At 31.9% G+C, this 18,472-nt stretch overlaps 4 protein-coding genes across 6 annotated transcripts; 2 read left to right on the top strand and 2 right to left on the bottom strand.

Annotated features, from left to right (window-relative positions):
* Positions 1–810: 810 nt before the first annotated feature.
* On the bottom strand, positions 811–3,793 carry LOC125051831. The gene is made up of 5 exons (XM_047652408.1): positions 3,182–3,793; positions 2,551–2,715; positions 2,014–2,131; positions 936–1,021; positions 811–867 (listed from the first exon to the last, which is right to left on the bottom strand). Exons 1-5 carry the CDS (start codon positions 3,230–3,232, stop codon positions 847–849), a joined length of 441 nt encoding a protein of 146 aa, XP_047508364.1. The 5' UTR covers positions 3,233–3,793; the 3' UTR covers positions 811–846.
* An 808-nt stretch (positions 3,794–4,601) lies between these two features.
* LOC125051829 (general odorant-binding protein 72-like) lies at positions 4,602–14,893 on the bottom strand. 3 transcript variants are annotated; one of them, XM_047652406.1, is made up of 5 exons: positions 14,635–14,893; positions 6,132–6,207; positions 5,683–5,771; positions 4,936–5,047; positions 4,602–4,708 (listed from the first exon to the last, which is right to left on the bottom strand). In XM_047652406.1, exons 2-5 carry the CDS (start codon positions 6,205–6,207, stop codon positions 4,620–4,622), a joined length of 366 nt encoding a protein of 121 aa, XP_047508362.1. In that variant the 5' UTR covers positions 14,635–14,893; the 3' UTR covers positions 4,602–4,619. The 3 variants fall into 3 exon arrangements, with proteins under 3 accessions (XP_047508362.1, XP_047508361.1, XP_047508360.1); XM_047652405.1 differs by lacking the exon at positions 14,635–14,893 and adding an exon at positions 6,845–6,952; XM_047652404.1 differs by lacking the exon at positions 14,635–14,893 and adding an exon at positions 6,298–6,467.
* LOC125051832 (general odorant-binding protein 72-like) lies at positions 7,094–9,402 on the top strand. Its single transcript, XM_047652409.1, has 5 exons — positions 7,094–7,234; positions 7,304–7,379; positions 7,837–7,925; positions 8,299–8,410; positions 9,265–9,402. Exons 1-5 carry the CDS (start codon positions 7,175–7,177, stop codon positions 9,351–9,353), a joined length of 426 nt encoding a protein of 141 aa, XP_047508365.1. The 5' UTR covers positions 7,094–7,174; the 3' UTR covers positions 9,354–9,402.
* Positions 10,323–17,828, top strand: LOC125052009. Its single transcript, XM_047652649.1, has 10 exons — positions 10,323–10,477; positions 10,723–10,811; positions 11,023–11,134; positions 12,002–12,078; positions 13,571–13,575; positions 14,061–14,163; positions 15,066–15,141; positions 15,462–15,550; positions 15,961–16,072; positions 16,864–17,828. Exons 1-10 carry the CDS (start codon positions 10,402–10,404, stop codon positions 16,950–16,952), a joined length of 828 nt encoding a protein of 275 aa, XP_047508605.1. The 5' UTR covers positions 10,323–10,401; the 3' UTR covers positions 16,953–17,828.
* The last annotated feature ends 644 nt before the right edge of the window (positions 17,829–18,472 follow it).

The following is an 18,472-nucleotide window of genomic DNA, read 5'->3' as shown; positions in this document are numbered from 1 at the left end:
AAACTTCTATATGCTTCAAATGATTAGTCCTTAACACTAGTGTAAGTTCGCAATTCGTAGTAAGAACATCTTTTATTCTAGGTTTATAATACCTTAATGACGTACATTGCTTATATTGGAGTATACATTGGGTTATATATATGGAGATTATATTTTTTAATACCCAACACGGAAGTTGTTTAAACTGAGAGTGTGTACCTACTGAAAGTGTTTTCACTTCCTTAATCCTTTTGACATATAAGAACGGTGCCCCATTTATAGGTCTATCTTACTCCCTTAAGGAAAGCGTACCTACTTACACTTTATTGTTAAAAATATGATAATTAATAATTAAGGTAACTTACCTTAACTTTAACTTAACATGCCATGAATATTGTGTAAGCCCTGTCATAATTAAAAATATCATAGGAATTATCGCTAAATAAGAGCTAAAATAATTTCACACAGTTTCAAAAGAATGGTTTGATGCAACTTTCTACTGCTAAGGGAGCGTTCAAGTATTACGTATTGCAATTTTTGGAGATTATTGACCCCCCCCATGTAAGGCGCCGTAACGTTTTTCTGTACCCAAGTATAGTAAAACGTTTCGTGACCATCTAGTCACTCTTTATACCTAAAAGTTACCATTATGTGGTGTACCTACTGGAAAGTCGAAAATAATATTAACAATAACGCTTAATTCAATCCCCGCTCCACATCGTAACGTTTTACAAAAGGACCCCCCCCCCAAATACGTATATAACCTTCTTTTGATAATGATTATATGGCATTTCATTCTGGATGTTAATTAAGAATAAGAAAAACCAGTTATTACAATGATTATTTTATTTAAACAGTTAAATCTTGTTACTGAATAAGAAATCCGCTCTGAAAGGAAAATATAATCAAATTAATTCACGTAGTGAATAAGACGAACACTATATCAAAATAATTACCTGTCCGGCGTTTTTGACTAAACATGAAGCAAGTAGTGAAGCTCGTTCACACCCTTTGTTACCGTCTCCGACATTTGCATCGTTGACTGAAAAGATACGATATTCTGGTTTCAAAGAACAGTCGTGTCGGTGATGTCGTAGATAAAGTGTCACTCGTATTACAGTAAAGCTAGTATGAACTTAATGTTACCAAACACAATTAATTTACTTCAATTGTCGTTCCAGTTACTCATATTGAGATATTTTTGTTTATTTTGTATGTGTTGAAACCGCTATAAGTTCATTGATAAGTCACGAAATATCTCAAATATTCTAAATATTAGATACACAAGGGAAACACAATAAACTGTTTTTGTGTTGCATGGAATTTGATGCATGTTGTTTACTAATTTAATAAGGATGAACTTTAATCATTGCATGACTGATATTGAAAATATGCCTGGAATGAATTCGTTTGGACTCCACAAATTTCTGGGGAACAAAAAGATGAAAGCTGCGGAGCATATTAAACTGATGTCACACTTCCGGCAGCTTGGTGCACCGGCATACGAGCATCAAGGTAAAATACCTACACATCCATTTAGACAGTTTCCCTGAAAATCTTGGTGATCTGAGTGAAGAAAAAGTGGATCGGTTCCATCAAGACATTCGAAATATGAAGGAACATTAGCACCCTGCTACCACTGGAATGCTCACGTGAAGGCGGTATAGTAGTATTGTTGGAGCATAAGAAACAGACCTCAAGAACTAAGCTAACCAAGAAAATCTTATGAAAGATTTTCTTTAAGAAGTATTAGTAGTTTTTCTAACGGTTTTCCAAATAAACAATAAATTTTTCGTAAAATACGCGTTTTAATTATTTCTCAAAATCTAAGGCTGACACAAGCAAATCGATATCAGATCTTCAGATCTGAAAACAACACCACGAGAAAGTAAAATGCACTTGTGTTATTTACGTGAAATGAGAAATCTTATAAAACCTTTTTCGTGGATAAATTGTAGGTTTTTCTTGACTTCTCCTGGTTTAAATTCAGAGTTCTTTATTATATGATTTATTATGTTATAGATTAATTATTACCTGTCTTGCACAATCCAAATAGTTTCTTAGCATTTGCTAGTTTTTCTTTATCATCTGGATACTCTTTTAATGATAGTTTGTAAGCATTGTCTTCATTGAACATGCCATTTTCATCAATCTGCAACCATCAATATTTATAAAGTATTTTGATTATAGAATAAAATTTACTTCGGGCGCTCCTTTGTGATTAGATTAAAGTAGTAACTTTAATTGTATTGTCTAATATTTATTTTTACTCAACAACAAGATATAATCAGTCAGAATAGATTAAACATTCAATAGCTTTGAATTCATCGTTCCTCATTCGTCACACCTAGACGATATTTCAGACTTCTATAGTTTAGAAACCTGAAATATCGTCTAGGTTTCGATTAGTTGTGTATAAGACCTTTTGTCTATATTTTACATATGTTTTTTTACACGTTTCGATTACATTTTCGGAAGTAGGTCCCTATAAGGATGATTCAGTAAAAAAAGTGACGAGAATGTTGACAGTAAAACTTATTTAACGATTTATGGAATGCTATTGTAGCTCACCCATTCAGCTTTTTTGAAGACACACGCCAAAAGACACTTAGAGGTATCGCTCTCTGGGAATTTATGGTTGCTGAGCATTTTCATCTCTTCACTGTTGACCGCATGTTTCTGACTGCACTCAATCGCCTTTTCCAAGAACCATGCTTTTACATCTGCTTCGGATCCCTACGATAGTTTTTAGACTAATAATATAAATACTAATGTTTTAGATAGACCTTTACGCCTTTATACAATAATTTTAGATTTTAAAATATTGAAAAAGATTATAATTCAGTCGAGTTTGTCGGTTTCTCGACATCCTGAATGAAATAGTAAGAACAAATAATTAGTTCAAATAACAATGAATTTAAAGTACAGAAAAAGCATCACTTGAGAGAGTAATTTTCCAGGACTTATCAGGTTTGATAAGTAAGTGCGTTTCTCTCTGTGTTAATTTTGATGTGTGAATTATCTCTTGTTCGTACGGGGAGGGTAAATTATCTTGAAAAATCATTCCTTAGACCCAGAAGTCGACGATATGAGTCATAGGTTTATAAAATAAAAATTATCAACAGTTGAAAAGTTAAATACCTAAATTTGTGGCGTTATGTAGTTATTATTAAAATGAATTTATAAATAAACAGATACTTACAAAAGCAGCCCCCGCAAAACACACGCACAACAATACATAAATCATATTCATCTTCAGTATCAACACTGATGATACTTATCCGAATAATCTATATATATATGATGTTTTATTATAACATCATTATGTTTTGGCTAATGTTTTTTAGATTAGTCGGATGGATGATAATAATTTCGACCCTGAAAGTACTAAGATTTTTTGTTGGTTGTTTATTACAAAATCAGTTGAATCCACAGGAGTTGAGGATCAGTGGTTGTTTGTCTGTTTCTAACGATTTCTTTTAAATTAGGATACATTTCATTTAAAGAGTAATTTATTTATTTATTATTATTATTGGAATTTTGTTAAAAATATCGTAGCGAATTTTATTATTTTTTATAAGAATTCTCATGGAATCCCTGAAAATTTTACAAGTTCTGTATGTTTAGTAATTAATTATGCAATCAACTTCAAAACATTACTCTTATGATTTCAAATTATAAATGAAATACACTTATAAATAGATAAAGAACTGAAGGAACTTAGACACCTGTGTGCTTAATTATTTATCAAGTACTATTGCTGATATGAAATTATCCACAATTAAACATATGAATCGTATCTAATATTTGTGATTTTTTATCAATTTAGTTCGCCAATATCTGCGTATTGAAACTTTACGTAACCAAAAAATACATAAAATTTGTGAGAAATTATATTCAAATATATAAAAGATTTTGCTTGCTATTGTTACATCATTGCTACAAAAAACAACCTTAGAGAATAATAATGCAGCATGAAACTCATATTTAACTCACACAGCAGTTTTTAAGTACCAGCCATCCGTAGTGCCATTTTAATAGCATATCAGATATCTTATTAGAAAAATTGCATATAATTGTCTTGATATGAGCCAGCATAATGGTTGCGGAAAAATATTAGCTTGACGTATGAAAATATACCTTTTGTTCGGAGCGGAAATGATTGTTATTTCCCGCAGTTATTGTACTTGTAGGTATTACGTATTAATTCAATACATTGCAATTACCTTTTGATTATTTTGATAATAAAAACCTAGCTAGATAGGGCTTTGCTCAATATGTTGGGGTGCTGATATTTTAATGGTACCTACACGAAACTGTGGAATTTATCCACATACATTAATTAACTATATTGTCTATGTTTTCAAATGGATCAGATTAATTTTTATAATTTCTTTCGCACGTGTTATTGCAATTATGTTTATAACTTATGGGGATCGGGAAATTACGAGTTTCTTTACGATAATTCATACCTTAACGCACATTTTATATTTCTGGAAATCCTATTAGGGATAAGTAACTTAAAACTCACACACTCACGGAATAGCGATATTTCTTTTTGTTGTAACTATTCAACCATGACTTGATTTTCCACCCTTAACGTTGTAAATAAATAAATAACATAATCAACATCTCCTTTATTAAGGGAAGAAAAACACATCCGGATTTTCCTTATAAATGCATTTTGTAACGTGGAACGAAGCTTCACATATATCTTTGTATGAGTCAGCTAAAAAAATACAACAATTAATTATGCATTAGGTATATCGGAATTGTATGAAATTAGTAAACGCAAACCCCTCATGGTATAGTTTTATGCTACCACTACGGTGGTTTAGCTGTTTGATCAAAATTATATGGATTCCTGGGAATCATACTTTCCTTTACTAATTAAGACTATACCTATTTAATTTCTATGGTTATATAAATTTATTTGTATTTAAAAAATATACTCGCCTACTTTCCTACATGCAGTGATGGCTGCTTTTGTAGGTTCTTTTATTTCTTCTGGAAGTAGTAAATCTGCTTGTTTCATAGCTGATTCATAGTTTAATTTGCCATTCTTAATCTGGGAAAATAAAGCTTAATTATGTACTGAAATGATTTCTTACATCAATTAAAAATGGAATCACTGTATTTCCAACACACAAATACAGTATTTTTAAAGAGAGAGTATATAAGAGTCTTCCAACTTTGATTTTGTTCCCTTTGGAGTAGAGACTCTTGGTGGGGTTCAAGTGCACAGGCGCTAATTAAAGAATTGAGTTGGCGCCTGGTGGACAGTACTGCTGCTTTCCTCGCTCAACAAATAAGTATCGCTATACAGCGAGGAAATGCTGCCAGCATTAAAGTTACACTGCCACGGAGACCCAACTTTTAAAATTTGTTTAAATTTACTATTTATTAATTTTTAGTTGTTATTATTGTCTCTATGTAGGTTAAGAATATTATTTAAAAATACAAATTCGATAACATTTTAACTCATTAGCTTGAAATATAATTAATATGTGTCTGGCACGTCGCTAGCAATATATAGCCAGCCTTGTTATCCCTTATAAAATGAAGAGCTAGTACTATAGTAAATTTTTTTCTTCTTATATTCGCATGATTTCATTACGATAATAAATAAATAATATATTTGCATTTCATATTAAATGCTTATAAACATGTATAAGGTGTTTGTAACATTTGTCAGTCACATACCGCATTAGCCATTTTCATAATACAGGCAATATAGCACATCACTTCCTTTTCTTCCCTGAATTCGCCTCTTGATATTGCCTCTATTTGTTCTGAAACATCGAAGTTTAAATTACTGTTTTCAAATAATTTTAGCCATACAGCGTCTTCAATATATATATATTAAATTAATCTGATCAAAAATGGGTAAAAACATACAAGTTGTATTCGGTAGTAGAAGGATACATAACAGTCAGATTTTCTATTTGTTTTATACGCTACGCAATACTGATGATAATTAAAGATTACAGTAGAGCGTCTATGATGTAATTGGTGTGATATGAGTGTGACCTGTGTGGTGTGGTTGAACAGAAGTGAAAGAAGACATTGAGAAAACTTACGTATATATCGTAAATTAAGCTAAAGAGTATTTTAAAACATGAGATGGTAAAATACTTTTATGAACAACGTACCATCCTCAGCATTATTTTTCGGCTGACAGGTTTTTCTCATCATTTTCCCCGTCGATTTCAGTTGTTTCATCGTCATCTGAATATCGTTAAAACATATAAATAAACACTAGTAACCGATTCAAGTTTTAAATGATTCCAAAAAATCGTATCGTATGACCAAACTTACTGCATCACACAAAGCTAGAACTATAACGACTATGAGGACAACAAATGAAACTGACATGGCATAAACTAGGATAGTTCTAGATTGGTGTGAACTTATATGAACAGGTGATAATTGATTAATAACACACATGACACTTGCATTAATTAACAACGTTGATTATTACTGAGATAATTAAGTAGGAATCGCTAACCACCAATTTGTGAATGGCTACGAAAAGACCGTACGAAACATTATATAAAATGGTTGTTTAAATATAATAAGCACTTGCTCTCAGATTAATAGTCGAGACTAATACTCGTTACGATGATTTTCATACATGTGCTACCACCAAAGCGGAGAGACCGAGTTTCCCGCCGAAATGAAAATGTATGAAAATCATCGTTACGAGTATAGCGGAGTCCGAAATGGGTCCGTTCTGCTCGCAGTGGAAGGCTGGCATAACGGTAAAAATCAAAAGCAAAACGGTGCGCGAACTATGATTTTGTATGTCAAAATCCATCACTTACGTTCATTTATTTATTTACACTGCCTTTTTACCTTACCTTACCGTAAACATACATAGACAAAAAAGGTTGCATAAGTTATTAACTTAATATGAACATTTCGCCATTATACTTAAGCCTTGGCAAGATACTATTCGAACCTAAACTCTGAACTAACTTGAATAGAATGCCTATAATTAGTACAGCTACTTAGTAGTTAAATATAGTATGGACGTAAAATTAAACGTCATAATATTAAGTTATTAGGCGGTAATACCTCACTTTTTCTATGCAATGTATCACTTACAATCAATCAAACCATCAAGTAGTCTAGAACTTTAAGTATATAATGACTGAGACACGGTGTGTGTTGTAGTTTTTATGTTTTAGAAGAAATGTTTGTACAAAAAATATTGTTTTTTTTAGTTTTAGTTTCTGTGCCCTTGATCTTTGCGGTGAGTAGTGAGATTAGAGAAAATTTTCATAACGAATTTATTTAAATTAATAAACATTTTATTTAATAGATGACCCGACAACAATTGAAAAACTCCGGGAAATTGATGAAAAAAAGTTGTATACCCAAAAATTCTGTGACAGAAGGTTGGTATTGTATTTACTTTTTTTCGTTTCGTGCAAATAAGTCGGTCAAAATCATAAGAGGCGCAGATGGCGAAATTTCCCCACTACTCAATACCATTGAGATACTTTTGATTGATAAATTAATGGATTTAAATATCAAAGCAAAGTATACGTATAAATAAACTTATCCCTAAAATATATCCTTTTTAATCCACTTATACGAAATAGATGTGTTCTTGAGGTTGTCAACTGCTATCAACTTTTAAAATGCAGTTGACTGTTTTCAAATTTTAAACAGTGAATTGCTTACCGAGTTTCACTGTCAATTTTTAGCACGTAGTTAAACAAAATTACGTATTTTTGATTTTCGAAAATCACATCTAGAATAAATACCTTGCCGACCTATAAGTAAACTATTCTTAATAAAGCAATAATTAAATTTAAAGTTTGAATTCTTTGTAATAGGTTACTGTTTCAGATCAAGTCGGTCAAATAGAGCAAGGGAAATTTATTGAAGAACGAAATGTGATGTGTTACGTGGCTTGCATCTACACTATGACTCAGGTGGTAAGTAAAGACTACAGCATTCGTCTTCATGGCTTAGCGGGTTTATGCAATTTATCTTCTTCTCTTTTCAGTTAGATTAAATTTTTTAAAGAAAACAATATAGTGTTTTTATCACTATTCTAAGAAAGAATCTAGTGAAATTAGTAATTTATGTGCACAACATTGATATATAAATACAGACAAATCATACATACAAGGTTTGAGGGAACGAAACTTGTTTTTTTCCCGTGATTAGTAGAAAACATATGACGGTCGGATTAAGTTAGCATCTTGGGGATACACCCTATGTCATTAAAATATATACGCAATTTTCTATAGCTTTGTTATGAAATATTTATAAAAGCCAAAATGCAACTTGTCTGTATATTTTCAGATTAAAAACAATAAGCTTTCATATGACGCTGTGATCAAACAAATCGATACTATGTTTCCGGTGGAAATGAGAGATGCCGTAAAAGCTTCCGCTGCTCATTGTAAAGACATTAGTAAGTTATTTTTATAATTAATAAAATAGGGTTAGAGTTAGTATGGTTTTAGAGTTGGTGTATTTTAGATCAAATTACAGTCGATTGTTTAATAGTAATGCAGACATTACTATATACTAAATGCGTTTTCTATAGCAAATGAGACGATTCCTATCAATTACAACTGGTAATCTATTTGGGACTTAGCTACCTTATGGGATGGGAAAAGAAAAACCGGTAGACAGGTCGGGCGACGAAGGGATGATCTGGAAATCCTAAGTGTGTGTGGCATATGGTTAATCGGGATGGAGAGATCTAGAACAGGCCTAAGTGTCCCAGGACACACTGTAGACCAAACATATACTTTATTTAAATAAATTTCGTAAAAATGTAAATAACGGGTAGTAAAGATAGTCAAATAGTAACCGTACCGTACTTGAGAGAGGCAAGTATTTGATGATTAGAGTAAATCTCGTGAGTTTTGTTAATACACAAAACAATTGTAACATTAATTTACATATATACGAGGGGCGGTTGAAAAGTTCGCAGAAAGACAGGGAAGGGTAATGAAATTAAACATTAAACTATTTTTCCTTTTCAATGTTAACCTTAACCCTAATACATTTATCAGATGTGTCAAATAACATATTAATACCGTAAAAAAAAAAGATTAGTCTTAGTCATCAAAATAGTCCGAAATTGCCGACTTCACTTCATCATCGTCGCAAAACTTCATTCCACATCTTCATTTTTGCAACAAATAATAGTCGCTAGGTGCCTGAACTGGGTTTCAGGGTGGGTGACGCATCGGTGAATGGCAGCCGTCGCTACATGTTAGAAAATCTTAATAATCTCATTACTGTTTTATATTTCAGGTAAAAAGTATAAGGATATATGCGAAATTGCCTATTGGACGGCTAAATGTATGTACGATTACGATCCAAAGAACTTTATTTTTCCATGAGCCTTATTTGTAATATGATTCTTTAATAAAATATTTACTTTCAACATTATTTATGGGTTTTAATACATTTTAACATGGCTGAAACAACTGTCCTTTGAATTATCATGTGTAACATGTTCAGTTCAGTATCTCGTTTGTTGTAAAGAATTAAAATTATTAAATGTAAATTTAATAATTTTTTGACATTATTATTATAACTTAATATTGGGTAAATTTGCAAGGGACTTTCCTTTATCATTGATTTTTTACATCGTATATACCAGAGAGAGATCGGAAATGCTGGAACGGTAGAGTTTCTTCACCAGGCCTCGAGGCCAATTTTATATTTCCACTGTCACAAGCCACAGACTGCAAACTTGCCCGTCTTCTTAAAAGACACGGGCACTTGCTAGCCTGTGATACTGCATCGGTCATCTTAAAAATTCAATTCAATAAACGTGCAATTATGGAATGATTTGGCGATAAAATGTTTGTTCACGAGAATAATTTGCATTATCATCAAGTATTGTTCAGAGACTAAACCTTAAATTTTCAGCTATAATTTTCTTAAACGGTTTAGCTAAATTGCAGTCCCCGCCAACCATTAATTTGTGAGCAAGTATTTGTTAAATCAGCTATTTAAAGTCATTATTTATCAAAAACAGTTTTAGTCCAAAAGGTTTTTGAGGCAGCAAAACTACAAAATGTGTAAATCACGAATGTTTGCTTTTTTAGTAACCTTTTTAGTAACCTTTTTAGTTATATTGCCTGTGACATTCGCGGTAAGTTGTAAATAATGTTTTGGACATATCGGTAAAAGAACTGCAAGAATGATATAAGTATAACTATATTTGTTTATGGTCATTTTCAATGGGCATTTCAGGTGACTTTAAGAAATAAGACTTAGTTGGATCTGTGTCCCTTATGTCAAAGCCCAATACATATTTGCCCAGTGCATATTTATTTATTCTCAGACTTACTTAACCTCATATCTATTTAACAAGGATATTAATGTATTACGATATGTGTTTGTAAAAAACAACTGATTAAATAATGAGTATCATTTTAGATGTCACGAGTTCAACTAAAGAAAACGTTTACTATAATGAAGAACCAGTGTATGCCGAAACATGGTGTTAATAATGGTATATAATATTTTGACTTGCTTTGGAATTCAATTCAATACTGTTAAGATGTCCCCGCCCCCCGGCCTGTCAGAAGGCCGGCATTCGCGTCCTGTTTAAAACTGTTAAGTTTAATAATCAAATAATGAATGAAACAAAGATCAGCTTCGATATTGTGCATACTCCATAGTAGTAGAACAAAGATTACGTTATTTTTTTATACCTAAAATCTTGTAAGAAAACCAATTACAAACTAAATATTGCAGATAAAGTAGGTCAAATTGAGCAAGGTGTATTCATCGAAGACCACAACGTCATGTGCTATATTGCTTGTGTCTACAAAGCTGCACTAGTGGTGAGTTACGTAATACGTATATAAAAATCCGTGCCTTAAAGAAATGAAAATCATTTTTATTTATGTATATGCAAACGATTATATAAAAATTATTGAAATATAGTAAGGAAGTAATATTCGTATATATATATATATATATTTGAAGTGTGTCCTTATATCCTAACATTTTTTAAATTATTATTTGGCTCTTATAATATTTGTGAAATTCTAGGTGAAAAACAATAGGCTTGATAGGGATCTAGTGGTCAAACAAATAGATGCCTTGTATCCACAAGACCTACGTGGAGCCGCTAAGAAAGGAGTCGACAAGTGTTTTGATATACGTAAGTATAGTACAAAATGCCAGCGTTAAAGAATGTGATAGCTTCTTGCCGAGATTCTGCGTATATATTAAATGGATTTCGTCAGAATTATAAACCTTATTTTTTTACATCACTAAGTAATAAACAACATAGTTAAGTTATACAAAATCAATAACGTTTTAAAGATCGACATATTTAATTTTAGGTTTAGAAATACTATGAAAATATACACTAAAAACATTTCACTTAATATCAGCTCAATCATCACGATAGCATGTCCGTGAACAGACACAAAATTTACACGTTGACTTAGAAAAGCGAACCTCTGAAGTTTTTTAAAGTCGATGAAAATTGAAGAAAAAAAACACATTTATTATTACACAACAGAACAACATAACATACGAAAATATATCTGCGCTGAGTTATTAACAAAACAGTAATAGTATTAGGGTATAACGAAGTGAAATATGTAGTAGTATAAATTAAGAGTTCAGTAATAAGTGAGAAAGGTATATTTTTATATACTTATTGTATAACTACATTAATATATTTTGGAGATACGGTATTCCTACATCGGACCACTACATCACATGACACGACTAATACGTAGACTACAATTATAAAAATAGAAAAAAACATTAACATATAAGAAAAAAAAAATTCTTTACTGCATGCCTTTTTTCAAGACGGGGTACTATAGCGGCTGTAGGTTGTGCAGGTTTTAACCAACTTTTCGCATCATATAGATATGTATGGGGGAGAGTCACATTACTGGTTTTTAGTAGCTAAATAATAACATTATTATGATATAATAACACAATCCCAATAATTAACTGTTTATATTGTGTATTTTATGCACTAGTGTTTACGAATTTTGACATGTTTCAGAGTACAAATACGACGATGTGTGCGAAGGGATTTTCTACTCAACAAAATGCTTATATCAAAGTGATCCGGCCAGTTTTGTATTTCCTTAACGAAATTTATAATAGTATGTTTAAATGAACAGTTTTTGTTAATTTTATCTAGATCTGTGAATAAAATGACTTGGCGTATGTTTCTGTGTCTGTTTTTTATCAGTCTCTTGTAGCCGAAATAATTAAATAAGCATTGGTAACATTCAAAATGTTGTAGTCTCTAGCAATAAGTCAAAGACGCAATTTTCTTAAATTACACCAGACGGATATTTAAGGATTTGTCATGTAACTATCGTTTTATTAGTATATGTACTGATAAATTGATTTAATTTAGAGATATACGCATAACCTGAGTTCTATATTGAAAATAATAGTCATATTGGATTAATTTATTTTTCAATCATTTTGTGATTTATTTTTATTACCATTTTAAAAATTAAACTTATATTCTATTTGCATTTGCGTAGAAAACTAATTATTCTAAAATTAAAACAAGTGCATTACAACTGCACGCTCCGCGGAGTTGTAGTTATTTAATGCAAGATAGTTATCTCAAAGTGAACATTGAACAGTGAACAAACATTTATAATGAAGATGACTTTGCACTATAAAATGTTTATCTGAAATTTAGTACATATTTTTAAGACGTAATTCAATACATAACAGCTTGATCATACCTAAAATAAAACTTCATGTATATCTAGGCATCCCGGCTGTGCACCAATGGAGTTTCTTTCTATGTGCGCATTTAACATTTGCTCGAACGGTGAAGGAAAACATCGCGAGGAAACCGACATGTCTTAGACCCAAAAAATCGACGGCGTGTGTCAGGACTGGAGGCTGATCACCTACTTGCCTATTAGTTTTAAAAATGATCATGAAACAGATTCAGAAGTCTGAGGGCAAGATCTAAAGAGGTTGTAGCGCCACTGTTTTATTTTATTTTTTATATGCATCTAGGGGATGGAAGGGGTCCGATATAATAAAATATCCCAATCTATTATAAATTATAATCTATATTATATTATAATATATTATAATCGATTCCGAGATAGTCCAACTATCCAGATACAAACTCACAAATCAAATAAAAATTATGCTAGCCGAATTGAATTTCGAATCTTTCGATCCTTACTATGAATCTTGGCATGACTCTGAGCTTCCAAAAACTAACACAGACACAGGGCACGCTTATAACAACAGAGTCTCAAATACAAACACACCCATTCAAATAATAACACATTCACGCATACTTAATGTCTTACACGACTTATGTTTATTATTTGTAACACTAAAACAGTAAAAAAACGTTTTTAAACGTGTACCATGTATCACGGAATAATATCTAATTACCCACAACACAGGGACACCTAGTGTGGGAAATAAGCGATAGATTAATTTTGTCACAACCTATCTCTGTCATGAATAAAGTTTTTGTTATTTATTATTATTATTAAAAACCTGTACTGGAATCATACGTTACCTACTGTGAATGACGAACTCTGCAGGCTTACACTGTTACAAATTCAATATATTTTAGCTCTTGTACCACATAATTAAAAGTTTGCAAAACAACAAACCATCAAACGTTTTTCAAGGCAGTTTTTGCCGCGCACCACCACTTTGTGGAACCAGCTGCCCACTGACGTATTTCCGAACCAATTCGACTTAGGGTCCTTCAAGAAAACAGCGTACCAATTCTTAAAAGGCCGGCAACGCACTCGCGAGCCCTCTGGCATTGAGAGTGTCCATGGGCGGCGGTATCACTTAACACCAGGTGATCCTCTTGCCCGTTTGCCCCCTGTTCTATAAAAAAAAAAAACAAAGGCCTACGAAGACTGAAACAAGTAGGAGCTTTGTTAGAACCCAATTTCAGCGGTTTATACATCAATAATTAGAATAGGACACATTTTATGGAGTAGCCTTGCTGTTCAATATCCTATTAATTATTATGTTTGTTAATTGTTGACATATCTTGTAAAAGACTGATTATTACTAGCACTCTACAATTAATCTGACGTTATATCAAGGGAACAAGAAATCGACATTCATTTGTTTGTTTTCGCTGTAATGGAAGGAAAAGAATTTTGTTCAATTATAATGATTGCTCTGTTGATAGGTGAAATTGATTCCGTAAGTATTGTAAATTGTAAGGTAATGAAATTTAGAGGTAGATAAGAACAGTGTTCGCCTAGTGGTGTAATCCTCAAGACATGGATTTTCTGTCTTTCGGCACAGTTTACTCCTGCTCACACATAAATTACAAATCAAGGGTGTATATGTCAGAGAACAAAAGCTACTTGCCTATAAAAATGTCATGGAAACGGGTACGGACATCTTAGGGTTAGATTTAGAAAGAAGATTTAACGTTAAATCTGACTCCAGAACGCCAAAAATATATTGCATTTAGACAAACGGGAGTCATAATTCTCGTTTCTGAATCTCACTCTAAGGGTCAAGGGTTATAACGCTACTCGAATATATTATATGTACCTATAGATTATATTAATCTTATATTCTTTAGTTTAGATATAGTGTTTAAAAACATCATGTTCTATAACCCTACAGATAATATAAATTATATAACAAAAAACAATAACTAACCTTCAAATAGAATAACTAAAATATATTATTAATAGGAGTTCCTTTAGGCAAGGTTCCAAAGATACTGGCAGCGTTTTCTCTTTGAATAGCTAGACTAATTCTTTGTCCGAAGTAGCAGCCAGCTCTTCGATCTCTTTTTGCTATTTCAGAGTCTAGACCACTGTATTTGCATGCTTTAAAATATATAAGGATAAAATAAATTAGTAAAGTTAAATACCGAATAGAAGCTTAATATTAAATGCACGTCTATTTATAATATCATTAATATGAATTACAAATTATTCTGTGCCTGTGCATTATTGTTTATATAATAACGGAATAATCCATAATTATTTCACGATAACGATCACAACAAAACATGTTAACCACACATCCAATGCATCAATATTATTGATGATATTTAATAACTTTGATTTCATAAAAATGTTCAGATGACAAGGCAGCAAATCAAAAATGCTGCTAAAATCGTGAAAAGGAACTGTATGAACAAGAATAATGTTACGGAAGGTAAGTATTGTTACATTATCAAACTTCACTACGATCACTCAAGCGTTGTTTACTGACTTGTATATTTTTAACACATACTTGAAGTTTGTTATGTTAATAAATCAAAATCTATTTTAACCTCCAAATGATTTTTCTCATCGAATAATTGGAAGAAAAGTCGATAGTGCACAGTGATGAGTTAGGGCGTATGAGTCGTTAAAGGGTCATTATGGGGATGTATTGTTTGGGTTATTGAAGATTTAAAAAATAATTTTAAAAAATATGGTCTGACTACCTTATCATTTATAGAATATGGTACCTTACTGAGTAACTATTTATAGATTTGATTGGTGATATAGAAAAAGGCAAGTTTATTGAAGAGAGACCTGTCATGTGCTACATCGCCTGCGTTTATAAGACAACACAAATCGTGAGATATTTTTTTTGTATTAATCAAATTCTATTCATTGGGCTGTAGGTGAGCACATGATTGCATCGTTATCAAAGATTAATTACAACCAATAATTATGACCCGTTCTTTGTGCATTCTAAATCGAAATCTTCGGGCTTAATACATAAATATACTCTTAGTACTCGCTTGTAATTTGTAGTTCACAGCACTGGTGGCACAGTTTATTCAAAATTCACGTCATTACAGACTACTTATGTAAGAAAATGAATTAATATTTTAACACATCGATTGTAAGCGTAAATCACAAGCTTTAAATACCACTACATTTCAAAAATGTGTACAATTTGCACGTCAATTGCTTGTATTACGTAACTTTGAAATTAAAATCATTTATGTAAAATAATCACTTATGAGTTATGTAAATACAGGTCAAAAACAATAAAATAAATTACGAGGCATCCTTGAAACAAGTACAAATTAATTATCCTGATGATATGAAGCAAGGTATGCTGATTTCCATAGAGAATTGTAAAGGACTGCGTGAGTATCTATTTGTACTGCAAATTGTCTTAATTGCAGGTGATATAAATATAATCCATCTTGGTCTGAAATTTATCAATCCTAAGCAAAGAACAAAGTGCTATCTTGTTTATAGGACGGGGAAAACGAGCGTGTCCTAACTAACATTAAATAAAAAAATAAAAAAAACTAACCGCCACTAAATGTCAAGAGCATTATCAGACATGCAAATGTGTTGTCGGTCCTTTTTTCGATTCGCATTTTATTAGAGTCTCTTACATTAAGTGTAACATAAATTCTATTATTATTCGAATGATGTTTTTAAATTATGTCCAATGCCGTAGCATCTTCCGTGGGCAACTTCATTCTGTTAATTTTGTGTCACGGTGCGCGCGCTTCGTAAAATTTCACTCCCATAAATTTTTCATAACGCGCCTAAAGAAGTATAACTTCAAAAATCTTGCAAAAAAATTATAATTAAGCCCCGTCAACCTTCGAGCTAGCAGATCAGATATCAATCAGAACCAGAATAGCTCAGCCCAGCCCTCTGTGCTCAGCTAAGAATCATCTAGATAACGGTTCTAAAAAGCAAACAAACAGACACTCAGATCTGAAATTCTAAGACCCCACTTCCCTTCACTGAATTTGTTGAAAATAAGTGTAAAAGAAAAATTCATTCACCCGAGTCAAAAAAAAAATGCATTTTAGTTTCGCCTTTGTTCATTGTATATTTCAATTATCGAATTCACTAAATTAATAGTTTCAAGTCGTAGTAGCATGTCGGATTTAAAAACGTTATTTTTCCTTTACAGTTCAAAAATACAAGGACCTGTGCGAGTCAGCTTATTGGACAGCGAAATGTATTTATGAAGATAATCCCAAGAATTTTTTGTTTCCATAATAAATTGATAAACAATTATGAAAAACCACTGTTAAATTGTGTGAATTATTCAGTTTATTACAAAAATACAACTTAATTCTGGCTGAAAATTCTTTACAGAAAAAAATACACTTCCTACATTCCCCTCTGTAAGTTTATGGCCAGTCTATGAAAATATAAAAAAAGACCATTGCATCGATTGTACTATTAAAAAAAGAGTTAGCCTATCGGATACCTAATCCGCATTGTTAAGCCTATAAGTATTTTAAAATAGGTAAAGAAATGTGTAGTCGAACGTATTATTTTTATAATTTTTTTTTTAAATTATGTTCACCGTAATTGTCAGGTATTTTAGAATATATAGATTGTAACTTATACTGTAGAAAGTGTTATGTATATGATGGGATGCACTTTAATAAATATAAAAAAAACGCGTATAGCTTAAGCTAATCTACGATATTTATTTCCCATGCTTTATAAAGCGTTGCTATAGGAAATAATATGATGTTTATAGTCTATATTTATAATAGGAAATCATTTCATCTGTTGGTCCTAATTGTGTCTGCATAAATCTGGTTACATAATTAAACCATACGTAAAAATGATATTCAGTCTGATAATATGCATCGTGTTTTTGCGCTAATAACACACTGGATAATTACACCGACTTTGATGGCCAGTTGTTATGTATCAAGGTCCGAGATTTAATGTTAGATAGACGCAATTTAACAATTAGATCATAATAGAGGTTTTCTCAGAATCCTTTCAGTGTGAAAATGCTTTTGCTATATGTATGAATAAAATATTTGATGTTTTTCTATCCTATTTGTAAAATATAATTATGGAAATAGCGAACGCGCTGTTATAACTCATTATCGATCGATTAATGTATATTAATATTACGTGACAATTAAATATTTTTAATTTAATTATTGTTTTTCATTATAACGGCAAAATTTAAAGGCCGGCAATGCACTTGCGAGCTATTTGGTAATGTGAGTGGCATGGCATGTGTGGCATCACTAAACATCACACGAGCCTCCAGTTTGCCCATGTTTTATGTTACTACATTATCTCTTAGTAAAACAGGTACCATATCAACTGCGCGATTAATGATTAAAGCCAAATATTAATATAATGACACGGTATTGTGACATCAGCATGGGAATGAGGATGAAGGGTACAGTGTTGGCCTAGTGGCATCAGCGTACGATTTTCATCCCTGAGGTTGTAGGTTCAAAACCCGTGTGTGCACCAATGGACTTTCTATGTGCGCATTTAACACTTGCTACTGTAAAAGATAACATCGTGAGGTAGCCTTAACTTAAACCCAAAAAGTGGACGGCGTGTCATGCCCAGAACGCTGATCACTTAATTGCATATTAGAAAAAAATACAGTCAAGTCAATCAAGCACCATACAGAAATCAGAAGCCCAAACCTTAAGGGCAAGGCCGATTTACATTATCTTAGTGTTTAGGAGAGTGCTTTAGGATAGTACTTTAGTTGAAACATGTAAACGCTACTTGCTTTAGTAAACGCT

The sequence above is a fragment of the Pieris napi genome, chromosome 8 (assembly GCF_905475465.1).
Source record: "Pieris napi chromosome 8, ilPieNapi1.2, whole genome shotgun sequence".
NCBI classification, from domain to species: Eukaryota; Metazoa; Arthropoda; class Insecta; order Lepidoptera; family Pieridae; genus Pieris; species Pieris napi.
This window is presented reverse-complemented; position numbering and strand designations above follow the sequence as displayed.

Excerpts from the sequence above, each read along its gene's own strand:
- LOC125052009 (XM_047652649.1), top strand. The coding sequence starts at position 10,402 with ATGTCACGAGTTCAACTAAAGAAAACGTTTACTATAATGAAGAACCAG. Across the intron at positions 14,164-15,065 it reads TGATAGGTGAAATTGATTCC|ATGACAAGGCAGCAAATCAA; the intron begins GTAAGTATTGTA and ends AAAAATGTTCAG. Across the intron at positions 16,073-16,863 it reads AGAGAATTGTAAAGGACTGC|TTCAAAAATACAAGGACCTG; the intron begins GTGAGTATCTAT and ends TTTCCTTTACAG.
- LOC125051831 (XM_047652408.1), bottom strand. The coding sequence starts at position 3,232 with ATGAATATGATTTATGTATTGTTGTGCGTGTGTTTTGCGGGGGCTGCT. Across the intron at positions 2,716-3,181 it reads GTTTTGCGGGGGCTGCTTTT|GGATCCGAAGCAGATGTAAA; the intron begins GTAAGTATCTGT and ends AAACTATCGTAG. Across the intron at positions 868-935 it reads TAGTCAAAAACGCCGGACAG|AGCGGATTTCTTATTCAGTA; the intron begins GTAATTATTTTG and ends TTTTCCTTTCAG.
- LOC125051832 (XM_047652409.1), top strand. The coding sequence starts at position 7,175 with ATGTTTGTACAAAAAATATTGTTTTTTTTAGTTTTAGTTTCTGTGCCC. Across the intron at positions 7,926-8,298 it reads TCTACACTATGACTCAGGTG|ATTAAAAACAATAAGCTTTC; the intron begins GTAAGTAAAGAC and ends GTATATTTTCAG. Across the intron at positions 8,411-9,264 it reads TGCTCATTGTAAAGACATTA|GTAAAAAGTATAAGGATATA; the intron begins GTAAGTTATTTT and ends TTTATATTTCAG.
- LOC125051829 (XM_047652404.1), bottom strand. The coding sequence starts at position 6,426 with ATGTGTGTTATTAATCAATTATCACCTGTTCATATAAGTTCACACCAA. Across the intron at positions 5,772-6,131 it reads GAAAAATAATGCTGAGGATG|AACAAATAGAGGCAATATCA; the intron begins GTACGTTGTTCA and ends TCGATGTTTCAG. Across the intron at positions 4,709-4,935 it reads CACTGCATGTAGGAAAGTAG|CTGACTCATACAAAGATATA; the intron begins GCGAGTATATTT and ends GTATTTTTTTAG.